Below are 21896 nucleotides of genomic sequence, written 5' to 3' on the forward strand. Positions count from 1 at the left end.
GCCCCTCGTGAAAGGGGGGGTACTGTCACGAGGGTGTCAAGAGCCACGTCTGACTCCGTTATACCCGGGGTCAGGAAGTCGCAGCGGGTGGCTGCGCGCTCTATGTCTAAAGATCACGTTGTTTCTTAGTGATTGTTTTCTGTGTTTGCCTTGCTATCCTTTTTGTCTCACTCAGGGATCCGTAGCTTCTCCTCCTCAGCTGTTTCTTGTCTGCCACTCCCAACCTCCTTATATTCTCCTCTCACACTTCTCTAGTTGCCAGTTATAGAGCTTCCTGCCTGGACTTCTATACTGACCCACTGGAGCTGTGAATCCTGGTTGTTGTTCCAGAGTGCTACCCTCCGGATCCCTGTTGGGCTTTTTGTTGTCTCCTGTTGTCGCCCACCTGGGATTATATGTTGAGTCTGTATTGTCTGTCCTCCCCTTGGTGTTTTCCTTTAGAGCTAGTGGTGCGGACTAGTGTTCCCACCGCCCTGTTCACTATCTAGGGCTCATCTTAGGGAAAGCCAGGGTTTTAGGCACGTGATCGGCGTACGGGTGAGGAACCCATCTAGGGACGTCAGGGCAGCCAGGTGCCAGCCGCAAGGTGAGTCAGGGGTCACCACCTTCCCTCTCACTTGGGCAGGGCCTTCCTCTTTCCCTCCCTCTCTGTCACGTATGTGATAGTCACGCCGATCGTGATAATAGCCTTCCTGCAGAAGTGGCAGCTGCAAATACGGTGAAGGAGTTTAAGCATGCATTGGATAGGCATAAGGCCATCCTTCATATTAGATAGGGCCAGGGGCTATCCATAGTATTTAGTATATTGGGCAGACTAGATGGGCCAAATGGTTCTTATCTGCCGACACATTCCATGTTTCTAAAATGAGCCTTCACACAGCACCACAGACATAACTTTTCCAAAGTTTTTTTTTTTTTTCCAGCTTCCCACTACATTGTATGCAATGTTAAATGGTGCCATTAGAAAGTACAACTAGTCCAGCGGAAAAAAAAAAGCTGTCATATGATTGTGAACTGAAAAATAAAAAAAGTTATGGATCCTGGAAGACAAGGAGTAAAACATGGAAAATGAAGGGCTTAAAACAGTTATTAGCAGTCTTTCTGGACTTTGGGTTTGAAAACTTTTTGTGTCCTCTTTAAAGAGGTATTCCAGGTTCTTGTTTAAAGTAAGCCCCCTGGTGTATGGTACTTAAGGAAAGAACCATCCTCATCTGCTCCTTGACCCTTTGGTCCTGTGCCCTGGCTCTGTTTGGCAATCTTCCGGTGCATGGCTTCTTTAACAGACAGGATTATGTGTGCTGCTGAAGCCAGTGACTGGTCCTTGTATTGACGTGTCCCCCAACATCACATCACTGCTGGGTCAGATGCCACTTGGGGACATGCCACAGCTGAGGCCAGTCATTGGATGCAGCGGCACATATCACCCCACCAGTATCCTGGCCGGAAGTAAAAAGGCGGGGACTGGAAGCTCACCTAACTGAGCCACAGCAAAGGACTGGAGTGGTGGGGAGCAGGTGAGTATGATTCCTTCTTTAGGTGGCACATGCCAGGGGGCTTACTTTAAAAGAGGCCTAATCCTGGAATAAACCCTTTAAGCCTTTTGGTGTCATTCCTGATCAAACTTTGTTAATACTACCTACAAAGAAACTGCCAGACAGCATTAAAATACCAATTTATTAAACATGATTCAAAGGACAATACATGATAAAACAAACAAAACAAGTGCAGGGACAAGGCGACATCACCAGAGGAGAACACACTGGCAATAATTCATACTGCTCCACATCATGGCAAAGTGCAAGTGCAATTATATCAATACAATCCATCACAAAGGCAGAATGTATCACCCATGTTGTGTTTCCTCCAGGACGTAGATAGTGTCAGCAGCATCGAAAAATTGAATAGCGCATGCGCAGGCCTGCGTTACAACGCAACTTGATAAAAAGAAAAAGGAAAATTATAAAAGAGAGTAAAAGGAAAAAAGGAAGGGAAACAAAATTTGCATAGTATGCAAACATAATAGTGAAACTTGTAGGGTTGTGACCAACCTAAAAAAAACATCCATAATCAATTACATAAGAAACCGCATTGAAAACATGATTAAAGTGAACGTGATTATAAAAATTGTGAATAAATGTGCAACCATGATGCAAAAAATGATATAAAGAATCAATTGATATAAGTGAAGTGATATGAAAAACTGTGAAGCAGATTATGTAAGTGAAGGTGATGTGAATGAATGAATAAATAAAAAATAAATAAAAACTTTTACTCATGATCTGTTTGCAGCGCAAATATGAAAATAACATATTTTTTATAATTAGCTTTTACATTTTTTATTTAATATAATTTTTTCCTTCTATCAGGTTTTATTCAATTCACAATTCTCATGATTATATGAGCAAGGATTAACTGATTTCAATTATGTTCACATATTAATTCACACACCATATTCACACATTCACTTCATATTTCTAATATTTTTATATATTTTTTATTTATTTTATATTCATTCACATCACCTTCACTTACATAATCTGCTTCACAGTTTTTCATATCACTTCACTTATATCAATTGATTCTTTATATCATTTTTTTTTATAATCACGTTCACTTTAATCATGTTTTCAATGCGGTTTCTTATGTAATTGATTATGGATGTTTTTTAGGTTGGTCACAGCCCTACAAGTTTCACTATTCTGTTTGCATACTATGCACATTTTGTTTCCCTTCCTTTTTTCCTTTCTCTCTTTTTTCTAATTTCTCTTTTTTGCTGTAATGCAGGCCTGCGAATGCTCTATTCAATTTTTCGATACTGCTGACACTATATCCGTAATCTCGCGGGATGTGTTGGTGCCATCATGTGGTCCGATGTAGATCACGTGACTTCTCATATTTGGTCCAGGTGTGCACGCTAATATAACCAGCACTAGGATTGGTTGGTGGGGGTATTTATTGTTAGTCTCGCGGTGATGACGCCCCCCCCAGACGAAGGTTCGCTGAAACGCGCGTTCGGGTTGGCGCCATCCCGGAGGAGACACAACATGGGTGATACATTTTGCCTTTGTGATCGATTGTATTGATATAATTGCACTTGCACTTTATTTTCTTTCCCATGATGTGGAGCAGTAGGAATTATTGCCTCTGGTGATGTCGCCTTGTCCCTGCACTTGTTTTGTTTGTTTTATCATGTATTGTCCTTTAAATCATGTTTAATAAATTGGTATTGTATTTTCACGCGGTCTGGCAGTTTCTTTGTAGGTTGCATAGTTGATTTATGCCATAGGCATGTGTTTAGTCAGACATAACTGTTGATCTTGTTGCGGTAATTGGCCTAGTTTTATTGGTATAATTTGTTAATAAGTAGTAAAACTTTAGACAGCAATCTTTGTTGTCGTCAGTAATTTATATGGTTGACGAGTTACTTCGGTTTTTGCTCTTATCCTCATAAACATTCTTTTGCTATGACTACATCAACAAAAGCCAGTGAGTAATCCAGTCATAATTCTCTGTACGTTGCTTGCCTTGCTTTATTCCATACACCAGCAATTGTAATGCCAGTGGTGTCTTTCCAAATAGGTCATCCTCTGTAGAAATTCCTTAGCGTGCCTTCCAGAAACCACACTGCATTTCCTTCACATCCCTCTCAGTCAGTGATAATGATTGCCCTCATTTCTCCTCTGAAGTCTGAAGCCTACTTATACCGTGTACAAAAATTAGGGAGGGGTGCATATTTGTGTACTGAAAACTGCTGCCTGATGTGTCTGCTGTAGTATACAGAATGCTAAACAAAACCAGATTTTAGTTGGTTTGTGGAAGGATTGCATTATTTTTAAATGGCTTTATACTCAATAAAGGTTACATCTATTCCACAGCATTGTGTAAATCAGAGGGTACATGCACAAATAAAATCAGACATAGGGTTCTGCTTGTAAGAATTTCAAATCTATGAGGAAACGGGTCCTGTTTTGTACAATGGTCCATGCATCTTTTATAGAATACAGGCTAGTAGACATAAAACTTCATGAACTAGACATCTAGCCAGGATCTGTTTATGCAGATGTGAAGTGCATATGGGTGCAAGAGTGTTGAATGGGTTACCTGGCTCTGAGGAATAATGTAGGGAGGGTAACCAGAGAGAATTTAGATTGGGGCTGTATTACACTGGCTGATGTTCACTAACTAGCATCCGCATGAACGCTCGTTAGCAATCATCTCGCAGTGTAATACTGCCACCGATTGCCCAGTGAATGAGGAAACGCTTGTCGCTCAGGCAATTCAGGTTTTTAAGCATGCTTAAAAATCAGGTCTTACTGTCAGCAGATCATACTGTCCCATGCTGCAGAGGAAATCACTGCATGCAATAGCAACGGTCTCCTCCGCTAGCTAGTAATTGTGGCTGTACCCTAAAAATATTAGTTTTTACGGCATGCTCTAAGGGGTTGGCCAGTTTCCTATATTGATGACCAATCCTCAGGATAAGTCATCAATATCAGATCGGGGGAGGGGGGGTGGGGTGCTCGGAGGCGGACCTCTTCCGATCAGCTGTTTGAAGTGAGCACAGCGCTTGTACGAGCAGCCCCAATTACACTTGCAGCAGCGAGCAGGTGTAATTGCTCAACGTTGCAATGTCAACGGCTTACACGTAAACAGTGAAGAGAAGGCAGCAGTCGTATGAGTGCTGCTTTGTCTTCAAACAGCCGATCTGATATTGGTGACCTATTCTGAGGATAGTATTTCAGTATATGGAGTAAAGGATAGATATGAGCTGAACATAATTCTTAGACAGCAGACATACTTCCTAGAGTCATGGTCATAGCATACACTAAATGGGAATATCAGGTGTAGGTAGATTAGGACATTAACCTAGCTATGTATTATGGATTATTATGCTAATCGTTATTATTTGGTAATGTGATAAGGGAGATACAGTAGTCTATGGAAAATGGTGCTACAGATCTAGTAGAGTTAAGAGTCACAGTCATAACACGTTAACTAGATGTGATGTAACTCACCAATTCTGTGTGTTAACTCTGCTACATCTGTACCACAGCTTCAGAGTTCCTGTTCCTGTGTTTCCAGGGTTATGCTTTTTTCACACTGTAGTACTTTAGTCCATATTTTGTAAAATACTGAAAAAAATATTGCCTTCTAAAGGTGGCTTTATAGTGGCCATACACATTAGATGAATTTAAGTCAAGCCTACCAATTTCATTTGACTAATTTGAGTTATTTTTTGTGTTTTAAATCTTCTTAAGTAATGGGGTGGGGGGATTATGTATATATTTTTTTATTCTGTTGACCATATGCTGCAGAATTTATGACAGTGTCATTATGGGATATGGCTTTCCTTTTTCTCAGGACTAGTGCTGGTGTCAGATGGCTGTGTTTGTGTAATGTGCATGCACGCGACCTGCATAATATATCTATTTTGGTACTTTTTTTTATCATATACATGTTATCATTTCAGTGCCTCTTTCTTCATGTAACGGCTTTGAAGGGGCTGTTTCCAGAACATACAGGGCACAGCTTGGCAAACAGGTCTACTTCATTGCTACAGTTCGACTTGCAACACCACAATTCTTAAAGGTGAGAGACGGCATCTTACCCAATATTATGTTTACTAAGTGTTCGAAGTTGAGTTGGACTGCAATGTGATGGCTACACCTTTTAATATACCTATTGATTAAATTTCTTTTGACAAGTAGTAATGCATCTGATACATTCCAAAACATAATATGAAGTTTTTTTGTTGTTGTTGTAAATAAATATTGCATAATCAGTTTAACCAATAAAATATATCACTTTAAAAGGTTTATCTCATGAAGCTGACTCTGGTTCATATAGACATTATAGATTGGGATCCCCTGCTCAGAATGTCCCCTTTGAGATCGAACCTTATGAAAGCATCCTATTCTGACTCAACAGGAGAAATGCCTAACTGACTTTTCATTTTGCCAGGAAATTCCCTTTAAAGGAACCTTTCATCTTGAACATGTTATACAGCAGTAGATGCTGAGTAGACTGATATATCGTTTTATGGGAAAAAATTCTGTATAACTTGTCAGTTATTCAGTTAAATTGATGCTGTTTCCTATACTTAAAGTGTAACTACTGTTTCACTGGTATAACTGATATATGGTATACGTTCCACCTATCAAAATCAAATCACTGTCGTTTGGAACGCTACATTTCTGTTAAAACTGTTACTTTATTAATCAGAAAAACAAAAGGGAAGGGGGACTAACCTATATTAAAATTCTAGGACACCATCCATTCAGTATAGGGTCGATATGAGGACCTATAAGCCGCATACACGGTAAATGCAGCTGCGGATGGGGTCACTAGAAATGCCGCAGGCTAGTGCTATACTGCAAGTGAAAGCAGAGGGCCATGGGGCCGTGCTAATTGATTCCACAGAAGTAAGCACTAAGGCTGGGTTCACACCTGAGCGTTTTACAGCGCGTTCCTACGCGCTGTAAAACGCTCAACAAGGAGAAACCAATGATTCCCTATGGGAATGGTTCACACTTGGGCGTTTTACAGCGCGTACGATCGCGCTGTAAAACGCCCGACGCTCCAAAAAGTACATGAGCGACTTTTGGGGCGTTTGTGGCCATAGGACACTGTAGTGAATCACACAAACGCGCGTTTACTATTACAAAAACGCGCATAAAAATGTGCGTCAAAAACGCGCGTAAAACGCGCGTTTGCGCAACGCTCAAGTGTGAACCCAGCCTAAGGTGCGGTCAGTGTGCTCTGAATCACTACCAGCTCATGGATCCCTCGACTAAAGTTATGGATAGACTAATCCAGTGATAAACATCTGCCTGCAGAAGCCGATCTCAATTGAATCCATCCGTTCATGTGAAACGGATGTCTAAGAATCGGCCCTGCAGACACGAATCACTGGATCTAAGCTAAGCTGGGTGAAACAGGCAGATCTGGATTGCTGTTGCTCATCTAACTGCAGAGGGCTGAGAACCGCAGACCTCAACTGCAGTGTGAGCGCAAAGCAGATACAAATGAACATTGATTCATCCCCACACCACACTCAACGCGTTTCGCCATAAGGCTCGTCAGGAGCGTGTATCTGTGGTTCGCAGGATAAATATTCAAAGCTGCTGAGCCTCCATTACAGAGGCTGCAGCTGTAAGTACGAGGTGGCCGAACGCGGCCGCTCAGATGCACAGAATATGAGGAGAGTCCTCCTCCCCTCAACTGAGCCCCGCCTGCAGAACGGCCAATGAGGACGCAGGAGGCACGGCATCGCCGCATCATCCATCCCGCCCCCATTGTGCCGCCCCCTCGATGAGACCGGCCCAGATGAATGTAATAACATTCTACATTAAAGTTAGAGTAAATATATACGGCGACTTACTACCCTGGCAACGTTTGTATAGCTCCGATCGGGACAGGGATCATGAAGTGGTATGAACTACATTGTATTTTATTTAATTTTTTTTTTTTTTTTTTTATTATTTTTTTTTTTTATTTAATTAATTGAGGACATCAATCGGTGGTGGTGGAGACAATACAGGAAGGTCAGGAAGGACCCAGCAGCATTTTTACTAGACGGCAATACTGTGATCAGGCTGATTTAAAGGGGCAGTGTATGGTATAATGTGGTATAAGTAATCCACAACCAATAATTACACTATCACACCCCTGGTATCTCCTAGCCCCCTCAATTGCCTAGGTGATCTAATGACATAGAGTCATTAGTAGTCCATGCCGCTGAGACACACGGATCGTGGGCAGTATGTCATCACCCCTAATGTTCCCCCGTTGCACCTCAGCTCCAGGGATCTAGAGAAAACACACAAAGGAATTATACTCATTTAGTCCCTGGGGCTGGAGCGCACATAGGCGGTAAATCCACTGTGTCTCTTTTTGCAATAACCGCCTATCAAAGTCGCCTCCTCTTGGCGCTCTTCTGACCACCTCCACAGCCTGAAATTTGATGACATCCACATCACCGTTGTGCATGGTCGATATGTGTCTAGCAATCGGGGTATCCGCCCCTTTGCGGATGTCATTTAGATGTTCTGCTATTCTTCTACGGAATTCTCTTGTGGTTTTACCCACATATTGCTTTCCGCAAACACAAGTGGCCAAATATACCAGGCCTCTTGTTTTGCAATTGACAAATGATCTGATAGTAAATCTCTGTTCAGTGACGCTACAGATAAATGTAGCGCCAGTCTGGATTGCAGGGCAAGCCACGCAGCTGCCACAGCGGAAGGTCCCTTTGAGGTTGGTACTCAGCCATGTGGATGTAGTCGGGCCCTGAAAAAAGCTGTGCACCAGGCGATCTCTCAAACTACGTCCACGTCTGTACGTGATTAGAGGTACATCGCCTATCATATCCCCAATATCTGGGTCTGATTTAAGAATACCCCAGTAAGTCGTCAGCAAGTCACGCACTGTGTTGTGTGCTTCATCATATGTGGCTATGATGCGCAACTGGTCCATTCCAGCCGATCCCGACCTAGGGGTAAGGAGGGCATCCCGGTTTTGTGCCAGTGAATGCTGGTACGCTTTAGTTAGTACATGTTGTGGGTACCCCCTACTCCTAAATCTGGTTCGTAGATCACTGGATGCCGTTCTGAAATCCGACATACTGGAGCAGTTACGCCTTACCCGAAGGTATTGCCCTTTTGGAATTCCCCTCTTCAGGGGCAGGGGGTGGCAACTGTCCCAACTAAGGAGGCTGTTTGTTGCAGTCTCCTTGCGGAACAGCCGTGTGCCAATATTGCCCATCCTGTCCCTGAAGATGGTTAAATCCAGAAAGTTGATTTGAGATTCCTGGATCTCTGATGTAAAAAATAATCCCATAGTGTTTATGTTCAGGTCTGAAACAAACCGATTGAAGTCCTCAACACTCCCAGACCATAAAATCAATACATCATCGATGAAGCGTAACCACAAATTAATGTGGTCAGCCCATCTCTGATTATCCGCGAACACAACTTCACGTTCCCACCAGCCCAGGTAGAGATTGGCGAAGGTCGGGGCACAGGGGCTCCCCATCGCCACTCCCCTGAGCTGGTGGTACATGCGATGATCAAAGATAAAACAGTTGTGCTCAAGGATAAATTTCATTAGTTCAAGAATAAATTCGTTATGCTGCCAGCAATGGGTGCCACGTTGACTAAGGAAAGAGGCCACAACTCCACACCCCCTATCATGGGGTATGGAGCTGTACAAGGCCTCAACATCCAGGCTGGCCAGCATAACGTTCTCACCAAGATGTATTCCTTCCAATTTTTTGATTACATCCATAGAATCACGTACATACGAGGATAGGGACACCGCAAATGGTCGTAAAATCCTATCCACGTATGTACTGATTGGATGTGTCAAACTCCCAGTCCCTGACACAATAGGACGTCCCTTTAAGGGGGTAAGTCCCTTGTGCACCTTGGGTAACCCATAGAAACAAGGGATCTGGGGATGTTTGGGAAACAAAAACTCAAATTCAGATCTACTGATAAGGGCATGATCGTGTGCTGTGTCCAAGAGGTCCTTCAATTGCCTCCTGAACATCTCAGTAGGATTTGATTCCAGCACACGATAACATGATTTATCACTGAGAATGTTCAGACACATGATCTTATATTGGTCACAGTTCATTACGACAATATTCCCTCCCTTGTCCGATGGTTTAATGACAAGGGAGTTGTCGCGTTCCAGTGAAATTAGGGCCTCAATCTCCCTTTTCCGGAGATTGGACTCAGTCCCCTTCAATGTGTCGAGCTTTTCTCAGTTGGTCTGTGACGACCTTGAGAAAAATGTCAGGTGGTGTGCCATCACTAAGGGGCGGGTTTTTAGTAGAGGACAATTTGAGGTCCGTAAATGGACCCTCACCAATCTCCCTACTCCCTTCCTCCATAAGGGATGCCAGTAGTTGGATATCCGGCAGGTCATTTATGTAAACTGCAAGGACCCTTGAGGTTGAGACAGAACCCTCATCCTCTGAGGGGGAAACTGAATTGGAAGGTACCTCCTACCAGAATAGCCAATACCCCATCTTCCAACCCTCTAATAAGGGATCTAGAGGAAGGGGAGGCAGAGGTAGGAACCCCAGATCACGGGGAGGTTTTTTAGGGAACCAAACTACGAGGTCCTACAGTCTCAGAAACAGCAAGAACCAATAGTACACCATCATAGAATGGGTGCAGCTGATTACGAGACTGTAAACCCTCTAGGAAAAAACCGGTCCAGGGACAAGTTACAAATTATTAACTTGTCTGATAGGTCACTTACGGAGGTAGAACTGGAACTACTTAGCAAGGGCCTATCATTTGTTCCCACCTGTTCCTTTAGCTCCTTCGAATGGGTCAAGGATTTGACCTTATTCGTGAGGAAACTTAAATGGAAAAAATTCTTTGCTACACATAATCAACAACAGTGCAATGAATTGGGTGTGGACATAAATGACCTGCCGGATATCCAACTACTGGCATCCCTTATGGAGGAAGGGAGTAGGGAGATTGGTGAGGGTCCATTTACGGACCTCAAATTGTCCTCTACTAAAAACCCGCCCCTTAGTGATGGCACACCACCTGACATTTTTCTCAAGGTCGTCACAGACCAACTGAGAAAGCTCGACACATTGAAGGGGACTGAGTCCAATCTCCGGAAAAGGGAGATTGAGGCCCTAATTTCACTGGAACGCGACAACTCCCTTGTCATTAAACCATCGGACAAGGGAGGGAATATTGTCGTAATGAACTGTGACCAATATAAGATCATGTGTCTGAACATTCTCAGTGATAAATCATGTTATCGTGTGCTGGAATCAAATCCTACTGAGATGTTCAGGAGGCAATTGAAGGACCTCTTGGACACAGCACACGATCATGCCCTTATCAGTAGATCTGAATTTGAGTTTTTGTTTCCCAAACATCCCCAGATCCCTTGTTTCTATGGGTTACCCAAGGTGCACAAGGGACTTACCCCCTTAAAGGGACGTCCTATTGTGTCAGGGACTGGGAGTTTGACACATCCAATCAGTACATACGTGGATAGGATTTTACGACCATTTGCGGTGTCCCTATCCTCGTATGTACGTGATTCTATGGATGTAATCAAAAAATTGGAAGGAATACATCTTGGTGAGAACGTTATGCTGGCCAGCCTGGATGTTGAGGCCTTGTACAGCTCCATACCCCATGATAGGGGGTGTGGAGTTGTGGCCTCTTTCCTTAGTCAACGTGGCACCCATTGCTGGCAGCATAACGAATTTATTCTTGAACTAATGAAATTTATCCTTGAGCACAACTGTTTTAGCTTTGATCATCGCATGTACCACCAGCTCAGGGGAGTGGCGATGGGGAGCCCCTGTGCCCCGACCTTCGCCAATCTCTACCTGGGCTGGTGGGAACGTGAAGTTGTGTTCGCGGATAATCAGAGATGGGCTGACCACATTAATTTGTGGTTACGCTTCATCGATGATGTATTGATTTTATGGTCTGGGAGTGTTGAGGACTTCAATCGGTTTGTTTCAGACCTGAACATAAACACTATGGGATTATTTTTTACATCAGAGATCCAGGAATCTCAAATCAACTTTCTGGATTTAACCATCTTCAGGGACAGGATGGGCAATATTGGCACACGGCTGTTCCGCAAGGAGACTGCAACAAACAGCCTCCTTAGTTGGGACAGTTGCCACCCCCTGCCCCTGAAGAGGGGAATTCCAAAAGGGCAATACCTTCGGGTAAGGCGTAACTGCTCCAGTATGTCAGATTTCAGAACGGCATCCAGTGATCTACGAACCAGATTTAGGAGTAGGGGGTACCCACAACATGTACTAACTAAAGCGTACCAGCATTCACTGGCACAAAACCGGGATGCCCTCCTTACCCCTAGGTCGGGATCGGCTGGAATGGACCAGTTGCGCATCATAGCCACATATGATGAAGCACACAACACAGTGCGTGACTTGCTGACGACTTACTGGGGTATTCTTAAATCAGACCCAGATATTGGGGATATGATAGGCGATGTACCTCTAATCACGTACAGACGTGGACGTAGTTTGAGAGATCGCCTGGTGCACAGCTTTTTTCAGGGCCCGACTACATCCACATGGCTGAGTACCAACCTCAAAGGGACCTTCCGCTGTGGCAGCTGCGTGGCTTGCCCTGCAATCCAGACTGGCGCTACATTTATCTGTAGCGTCACTGAACAGAGATTTACTATCAGATCATTTGTCAATTGCAAAACAAGAGGCCTGGTATATTTGGCCACTTGTGTTTGCGGAAAGCAATATGTGGGTAAAACCACAAGAGAATTCCGTAGAAGAATAGCAGAACATCTAAATGACATCCGCAAAGGGGCGGATACCCCGATTGCTAGACACATATCGACCATGCACAACGGTGATGTGGATGTCATCAAATTTCAGGCTGTGGAGGTGGTCAGAAGAGCGCCAAGAGGAGGCGACTTTGATAGGCGGTTATTGCAAAAAGAGACACAGTGGATTTACCGCCTATGTGCGCTCCAGCCCCAGGGACTAAATGAGTATAATTCCTTTGTGTGTTTTCTCTAGATCCCTGGAGCTGAGGTGCAACGGGGGAACATTAGGGGTGATGACATACTGCCCACGATCCGTGTGTCTCAGCGGCATGGACTACTAATGACTCTATGTCATTAGATCACCTAGGCAATTGAGGGGGCTAGGAGATACCAGGGGTGTGATAGTGTAATTATTGGTTGTGGATTACTTATACCACATTATACCATACACTGCCCCTTTAAATCAGCCTGATCACAGTATTGCCGTCTAGTAAAAATGCTGCTGGGTCCTTCCTGACCCTCCTGTATTGTCTCCACCACCACCGATTGATGTCCTCAATTAATTAAATAAAAAAAAAAAAAAAAAAAAAAAAAAAAAAATTAAATAAAATACAATGTAGTTCATACCACTTCATGATCCCTGTCTCGATCGGAGCTATACAAACGTTGCCAGGGTAGTAAGTCGCCGTATATATTTACTCTAACTTTAATGTAGAATGTTATTACATTCATCTGGGCCGGTCTCATCGAGGGGGCGGCACAATGGGGGCGGGATGGATGATGCGGCGATGCCGTGCCTCCTGCGTCCTCATTGGCCGTTCTGCAGGCGGGGCTCAGTTGAGGGGAGGAGGACTCTCCTCATATTCTGTGCACCTGAGCGGCCGCGTTCGGCCACCTCGTACTTACAGCTGCAGCCTCTGTAATGGAGGCTCAGCAGCTTTGAATATTTATCCTGCGAACCACAGATACACGCTCCTGACGAGCCTTATGGCGAAACGCGTTGAGTGTGGTGTGGGGATGAATCAATGTTCATTTGTATCTGCTTTGCGCTCACACTGCAGTTGAGGTCTGCGGTTCTCAGCCCTCTGCAGTTAGATGAGCAACAGCAATCCAGATCTGCCTGTTTCACCCAGCTTAGCTTAGATCCAGTGATTCGTGTCTGCAGGGCCGATTCTTAGACATCCGTTTCACATGAACGGATGGATTCAATTGAGATCGGCTTCTGCAGGCAGATGTTTATCACTGGATTAGTCTATCCATAACTTTAGTCGAGGGATCCATGAGCTGGTAGTGATTCAGAGCACACTGACCGCACCTTAGTGCTTACTTCTGTGGAATCAATTAGCACGGCCCCATGGCCCTCTGCTTTCACTTGCAGTATAGCACTAGCCTGCGGCATTTCTAGTGACCCCATCCGCAGCTGCATTTACCGTGTATGCGGCTTATAGGTCCTCATATCGACCCTACACTGAATGGATGGTGTCCTAGAATTTTAATATAGGTTAGTCCCCCTTCCCTTTTGTTTTTCTGATTAATAAAGTAACAGTTTTAACAGAAATGTAGCGTTCCAAACGACAGTGATTTGTAACTACTGTTTCAGTTCATACACTTCATTAGGTAAAGATGTTTCTTTGCTCTAGAAAACAGGGTGTAGACGCAGGCATGTCCAAACTGCGGCCCTCCAGCTGTTGCAAAACTACAACTCCCAGCATGCCTGGATAGCTTACAGCTATTAGAGCATGCTGAGAGTTGTAGTTTTGCAACAGTTGGAGGGCCGCAGTTTGGACATGCCTGGTGTAGAGTCTTCTTAGCAAAGCTCTGAAAGTGTTGTTAAGGAAAGTCAGTCTTCAGAGTTTTATTGATAGCTGAAGACAACTTTTGTGTAAAATACAGAGTCTTCCAGCCTGACCCTTGTCACTACCCTAGTTCCTGACTGTGTAAATGTGCCCTATTGCTGCCCATAGCCTTTCCCATGAGACTGAAGACAGACTCCTTAGCAACGCTCAGTTAGAGCTTTGCTAAGAAGACTCTTTAAATTAAACTGCAGCTACACCAGTAGAAAGTCTTACTTAGTGATTGAAAGCTACGTCTTACACAGCTATGTCTGAGACAGCTGTCAGTCACTGAATAGGACTGCCACTGGACTCCTATGTTCACAAAAAGTAGAGATTTACGGTAAATGAAAATATTATGTCCTACTGAATCTTTACCAACAAACAATATATCCTACGCTCAGCTCCTCCTGCGCTATACCATGCTGCCAAACATAGGAATGCATGAACAATGTGACAGGTTCCCTTTAACTATAAACTTTTGCTTTACAAATTGAATCTTTGATATTATATTTGTTTTTGACTCAGTTTAGAAGGAACCTGGTTTGAAGAAAAAGTGAGTATGAGTGAATCCCAGAAAATACCTTAATGGGATTTGCAGGTATCTAATATTGATGACACGTGGTGTTGGTTGATATTCAGCTATTGCTTACATTTCACACGGCAATAACTTGAGCTTATTGTGTAAAAGTAAACTGTGTGACTTAACGCTTGGTTCTTTCATTATCAGGAAATTTGTACTGTTGAGGAATCATTTGAAGAATTTACATCAAGGCATAGTCTTGAGTGGAAATTTCTATCTCTTGACCACAGGTGAGTATAAGTGCATTGACCACAGCACTGATATTCCTGTCAACCTATGCTTTTATACTTGGCTAAACCAGAAATTCCAGACACTGAATTTCTGTTCTTTTAAAGGGGTCATCAAAGATTTTTTATAATGATGACCTGTCCTTAGCATAGGCCATTAGTATCTGATTACTGGGATCCGACGTTCCACAACCTTGTTGATCAGCTCTTCTGAAGTAGTTCCAGCATCTAAACTGCACCACTCCATCCTCTATGTAATGAACAGAGCTGGTTAGTACCGGGATAACTTCGGAACAGCTGAGCAATAGGGTTGTGTGGTGCCGGACCTCCAGGGGACAGGCCATCAATATAAAAATCCTGGAAAAGCCCAATTAAAGTTTTGAAATAGATCTTCATTTTGTATTGTAATGAATACAGTATCAGTTTTAATTATCTAATGCTAGAGTAACCCCCAAACCAGGTTATATTCTTTTACTTTCTTTAAAAAACTATCATTGTTGTACAAAATGAATGTTGAACATCTTGTCTGAAAAGGCCTAAAAACTGAATGCAGAATGGGGTGCATCTATGGACTCTACCACTTACCCTTTGAGCATTTTTTGTTCTATATAGGGCTCCACCAATCATAGGATACTTACCTTTTGAAGTTCTTGGCACATCAGGATATGACTACTATCATGTAGATGACCTAGAGATATTAGCCAAGTGTCACGAACATTGTAAGTAATCTAATTCTAGAAAATAAAAATATGTTTGTGTCTTTGCTCCTCTATACCATTGATCTGAAGAAACGCCTGTTAATAAAAGTCACCAGCTCAGTCTGGCACCTTACTGATGTTGATCGGCTGTTCAAAAGTGTCTTGAGTGCAGAAATAGGATTCAAAGATGCACAGTTGTATAATGTTGTGTAACACAGGGTTGGTTGCAGCAGCACTGCTCCCAATGAGTGGGAGCAGTGCTGCAGTGGTCAGAAGACAGAGCTGTATAGCGTCTGGGCAGCTAGTCATTGGGGGTGCAGGGCTTCAGGCCCAGCCAATCTGATGTTAATGGCATGTCCTGAGGATGGGTGATCAGTTGTTAGGTGCTGGGTTTTCACACATGTTAATATTGAAACCTTTTCTTATGATAGGCCATTAATATTTGATCAGTGAGTGCCCAACGCTCCACACTTCCGCTGATCAGCTATACATAACTGGTAACTGCAGCGCTCCTCCCACTGAAGTTATTGGGACCATAGCTGCAATTACAAGTTCCTTCTACTACACAGTAGACTTTGCTGTATAGTTCTGTTGGCAGACCTACTGCAGAATATCTGATCTACGGGAGTACAGGTTTTTGAACCCCTGCTGATCAGATGATGACCCATCCTGAGGATAGACCATCAATATTAAAAATCCTGGAGAACCCCTTTAAGATTTCTATAAAATGAAAGCAAATAGAGATCCTGAAAGCTGTGAGAAATCAATATAAAACATGTATTTGAAAACTGTACAACTTTTCATTATAAAATACAAAAAATAACATTTATTTACTAAAACTGGAATACCCTTTTAATGCCATTTTTTGTCACTCTGGTTCCATCTATTTTAAATACTTTGATTGCAATTGTTGGGGTCTTATTATCTATCAATGCTTAGAACCATCTATACCCAAAGGCGTATCTTCTAGTGACCTGCACTGCTGGCAAACATCTAGCATGAATAATAAAGGAAAGGTACAACATAAACTTATAAGAATCGATTCTCCAGAATTAGTATTACATGGGGAATGCAAGTAGTTGCTAAAACAGACATGTACAGAAGAGTTACAGGTAGGGATGAGCCAACTCGAACTGTATAGTTCGGGTTCGTACCGAATTTTGGGGTGTCCGTGACACGGACCCAAACCCGGACATTTTCGTAAAAGTCCAGGTTCAGGTTCGGTGTTCGTCGCTTTCTTGGCGCTTTTTGACGCTTTCTTGGCGCTTTTTGAAAGGCTGCAAAGCAGCCAATCAACAAGCGTCATACTACTTGCCCCAAGAGGCCGTCACAGCCATGCCTACTATTGGCATGGCTGTGATTGGCCAGAGCACCATGTGACCCAGCCTCTATTTAAGCTTGAGTCACATAGCGCCGCCCGTCACTCTGCTCTGATTAGCGTAGGGAGAGGTTGCGGCTGCGACAGTAGGGCGAGATTAGGCAGATTAACTCCTCCAAAGGACTTGATTAATCGATCGATCTGCAGCTGTGCATCATTGAGCTGCTGAAATTCAAATGCTCACTGTTTTTAGGCTGCCCAGACCGTTTGTCAGTCACTTTTTTCTGGGGTGATCGGCGGCCATTTTGTGTCTTGTGGTGCGCCAGCACAAGCTGCGACCAAGTGCATTTAACCCTCAATGGTGTGGTTGTTTTTTGGCTAAAGCCTACATCAGGGTGAAGCTGTCACACCAAGTGCATTTAACCAGCAATAGTCTGTTTATTTTTTGGCCATATACTACATCAGGGGCAAGCTGCGCCTGTCACCAAGTGCATTTAACCCTCAATGGTGTGGTTGTTTTTTGGCTAAAGCCTACATCAGGGTGAAGCTGTCACACACAGTGCATTTAACCAGCAATAGTCTGTTTATTTTTTGGCCATATACTACATCAGGGGCAAGCTGCGCCCGTCACCAAGTGCATTTAACCCTCAGTAGTGTGGTTGGTCAAGCTGTCACACCAAGTGCATTTAACCAGCAATAGTCTGTTCATTTTTTGGCCATATACTACATCAGGGGCAAGCTGCGCCCGTCACCAAGTGCATTTAACCCTCAGTAGTGTGGTTGGTCAAGCTGTCACACCAAGTGCATTTAACCAGCAATAGTCTGTTCATTTTTTGGCCATATACTACATCAGGGGCAAGCTACGCCCGTCACCAAGTGCATTTAACCCTCAGTAGTGTGGTTGGTCAAGCTGTCACACCAAGTGCATTTAACCAGCAATAGTCTGTTCATTTTTTGGCCATATACTACATCAGGGGCAAGCTGCGCCCGTCACCAAGTGCATTTAACCCTCAGTAGTGTGGTTGGTCAAGCTGTCACACCAAGTGCATTTAACCAGCAATAGTCTGTTCATTTTTTGGCCATATACTACATCAGGGGCAAGCTGCGCCCGTCACCAAGTGCATTTAACCCTCAGTAGTGTGGTTGGTCAAGCTGTCACACCAAATGCATTTAACCAGCAATAGTCTGTTCATTTTTTGGCCATATACTACATCAGGGGCAAGCTGCGCCTGTCACCAGGTGCATTTAACCCTCAGTAGTGTGGTTGGTCAAGCTGTCACACCAAGTGCATTTAACCAGCAATAGTGTGGTTATTTTTTGGCCATATCCCAGTCTAATTCTGTCAGTAAATCCATACCGGTCACCCAGCGCCTAAATACTAGGCCTCAAATTTATATCCCGCTAAATCTGTCATTACCGCTGTACTGTTGTGGCTGGGCAAGTTATTTAGTGTCCGTCAAAGCACATTTTTTGTTCTGGGTTGAAATACAATTCCCAATTTAGCAATTTCATAATTTAGTGGTTTCTGCTGTATCAGAGCTATTTGAAATCTATCCCTAAAAGGGTATATAATATTCAAGGTGCACATAGGGTCATTCAGAATAACTTCACACACACGCTACTGTGCATTTCCAAGTCTAATTCTGTCAGTAAATCCATACCGGTCACCCAGCGCCTAAATACTAGGCCTCAAATTTATATTCAGCTGAATTTGAATACAATACATTGGGCCAAATAATATTTTTGTTGTTGTGGTGAACGATAACAATGAGGAAAACATCTAGTAAGGGACGCGTACATGGACATGGTCGTGGTGGTGTTAGTGGACCCTCTGGTGCTGGGAGAGGACGTGGCCGTTCTGCCACATCCACACGTCCTAGCGGCCTGGCGGCCAGCGTTTTGTCTGAAATATATTCCAATGGACTGTTCCAATGTTGGGTGACGTGAAGCCTGATTCTCTGCTATGACATGCAGACTAATTCTCTGCTGACATGAAGCCAGATTCTCTGTTACGGGACCTCTCTCCTCTGCCTGGGTGCTGGGCCTAAATATATGCCAATGGACTGTTGCACTGGTGGCTGACGTGAAGCCTGATTGTCTGTTACGGGACCTCTCTCCTCTGCCTGGGTGCTGGGCCTAAATATCTGACAATGGACTGTTGCATTGGTGGCTGACGTGAAGCCTGATTCTCTGCTATGATATGAAGACTGATTCTCTGCTGACATGAAGCCAGATTGTCTGTTACGGGACCTCTCTCCTCTGCCTGGGTGCTGGACCTAAATTTATGAAAATGGACTCTTATAGTGGTGGGTGACATGAAGCCTGATTCTCTGCTATGATATGAAGACTGATTCTCTGCTGACATGAAGCCAGATTGTCTGTTACGGGACCTCTCTCCTCTGCCTGGGTGCTTGGCCTAAATTTATGAAAATGGACTGTTGCAGTGGTGGGTGACGTGAAGCCTGATTCTCTGCTATGACATGCAGACTGATTCTCTGCTGACATGAAGCCAGATTCTCTGTTACGGGACCTCTCTCCTCTGCCTGGGTGCTGGGCCTAAATATATGCCAATGGACTGTTGCACTGGTGGCTGACGTGAAGCCTGATTGTCTGTTACGGGACCTCTCTCCTCTGCCTGGGTGCTGGGCCTAAATATCTGACAATGGACTGTTGCATTGGTGGCTGACGTGAAGCCTGATTCTCTGCTATGATATGAAGACTGATTCTCTGCTGACATGAAGCCAGATTGTCTGTTACGGGACCTCTCTCCTCTGCCTGGGTGCTTGGCCTAAATTTATGACAATGGACTGTTGCAGTGGTGGCTGACGTGAAGCCTGATTCTCTGCTATGACATGCAGACTGATTCTCTGCTGACATGAAGACAGATTCTCTGTTACGGGACCTCTCTCCTCTGCCTGGGTGCCGGGGCCTAAATATCTGAGAATGGACTGTTCCAGTGGTGGGTGACGTGAAGCCAGATTCTCTGCTATGGGACCTCTCTCCAATTGATTTTGGTTAATTTTTATTTATTTAATTTTTATTTTAATTCATTTCCCTATCCACATTTGTTTGCAGGGGATTTACCTACATGTTGCTGCCTTTTGCAGCCCTCTAGCCCTTTCGTGGGCTGTTTTACAGCCTTTTTAGTACCTAAAAGTTCGGGTCCCCATTGACTTCAATGGGGTTCGGGTTCGGGACGAAGTTCGGATCGGGTTCGGATCCCGAACCCGAACATTTCCGGGAAGTTCGGCCGAACTTCTCGAACCCGAACATCCAGGTGTTCGCTCAACTCTAGTTACAGGTCCTCTTTAAAAAACTATGTACAACTTGTACAGTTCAATTCTACATAAAAATTCTTATAAAACTTCTTATTCACATGCTTAAATGCTGATAAACTGAAGTGTATTAGGCTCCATTCACACGTCCGCAATGTGTTTTGCGGATACACGGAGCCACGGATCCGCAAAACACGGAAAGCGTCAATGTGCAATCCGCATTTTGCGGACCGCACATTGCCGGCACTAATAGAATATGCCTGTTCTTGTCCACAATTGCGGACAAGAATAGGACATGTTCTATTTTTTTGCGGAAACGGAAGCACGGATGCGGAAGTGCGGATCCGCAAATGTGGATGCGGACAGCACATTCCGGCCCCATTGAAAATGAATGGGTCTGCACCCATTCCGCAAAATTGCGGAACGGATGCGGATCCATTTTGTGGACGTGTGAATGGACCCTAAAAGGGGTTGTCTCGCTTTATCAAATGGCCAGTGGCCCTGCTAGTAGCAGACTATGCAGGGCCACTCCTGCAAATGGTTACACTCAGATGTGCCCTTATGCATAAACTCCCAGCAGGAATGGTAAAGGAATGGCAGAACATACAGTTCTAAGAAAAGATGCTCCAGAATTTTTATTGCATACAATTAGTTACTAAAACAGACATCAGGAGAAGTTATAGGTCCTGTTTAAATATTAAATGGGGGATTTATCGAATTGGTGTAAAGTAGAGCTGGTTAGTTGCCCATAGCAACCAATCAGATTCCACCCATCATTTTGCAGAGCTCCTTTGGAAAATGAAAGTTGGAATCTGATTGGTTGCTATGGCCAACTAAGCCATTTATACTTTATACCAGTTTTATAAATCTCTCCCAATAAATTGCAAGTTTTGCAAATCTTTTCCCACAAAGGATATATATCAATCTGCCCAGCTCCCCCTGCTCTATAACACGGTGCCGGCAGATTGGACTGTATTTTATGGTGACAGGTTTGCTTTAGTCCAATTTACACATTGCTGCCCATAGCTATTTCATTTCTTGGACTGTTTGTTTTTCAAATGGCATTTGCAGGAGCTACATGAAACACGCAAAAATATCTGGCTTTGTATTGCATAATAGACAATGGGCGCTTAATCTTAGGCCTATTTCAGATGTCTGGTCCAATTTATGTCAGCAAAAATGGATGCATTGACCTCACTCTGTGTAGAACATCCATATGGTGTCCATGTGTTTTCTGCACCCATACACTTGAATGTTGAGTCTTGGACGAAAAAGTATAGTGCATACTGAACCAAACTTTTGACTTTAAAGGCTATATACACCTTTGGGGGCAATTTATTTATTTATTATTATTGCATTGTAATTATTTTGAGCTAAAAATTATTTTTTCATTTGGTCTTTACTAAAGATGAGCGAATTTCATATTTTGAAATTTGTTCACACTTCGTTTGTTGGTAAAAAGGTGAATTGCGTTATGGATTCCGTTACCACGGACCATAACGCAATTCTATGATGGAATGCATAAAATAATGCCTTTAGAGGCATTCCGTCATAATAGAGGTCTATGGGCTGCAAAACTGATCCATCCCATTTCCGTTATGCAGGGGAGTCCTCTTCTGCATAACGGAAACGGGACGGAGCCGTTTTGCATGCCTCT

General features: G+C 43.7%; 1 protein-coding gene across 12 annotated transcripts in view; it reads left to right on the forward strand.

Annotated features, from left to right (window-relative positions):
- Positions 1 to 21896, forward strand: part of NPAS2 (neuronal PAS domain protein 2) — a 151522-nt gene that overhangs the window by 88302 nt on the left and 41324 nt on the right. For all 12 annotated transcript variants that reach the window (XM_044284852.1, XM_044284850.1, XM_044284851.1 and 9 more), the window contains 3 exons: positions 5471 to 5589; positions 14869 to 14951; positions 15561 to 15667. In XM_044284852.1, the coding sequence (XP_044140787.1) occupies positions 5471 to 5589; positions 14869 to 14951; positions 15561 to 15667 (309 nt within the window). The remainder of the gene's footprint in view (positions 1 to 5470; positions 5590 to 14868; positions 14952 to 15560; positions 15668 to 21896) is intronic.

Source organism: Bufo gargarizans, chromosome 3 (genome assembly GCF_014858855.1).
Source record: "Bufo gargarizans isolate SCDJY-AF-19 chromosome 3, ASM1485885v1, whole genome shotgun sequence".
Classification (NCBI taxonomy): domain Eukaryota; kingdom Metazoa; phylum Chordata; class Amphibia; order Anura; family Bufonidae; genus Bufo; species Bufo gargarizans.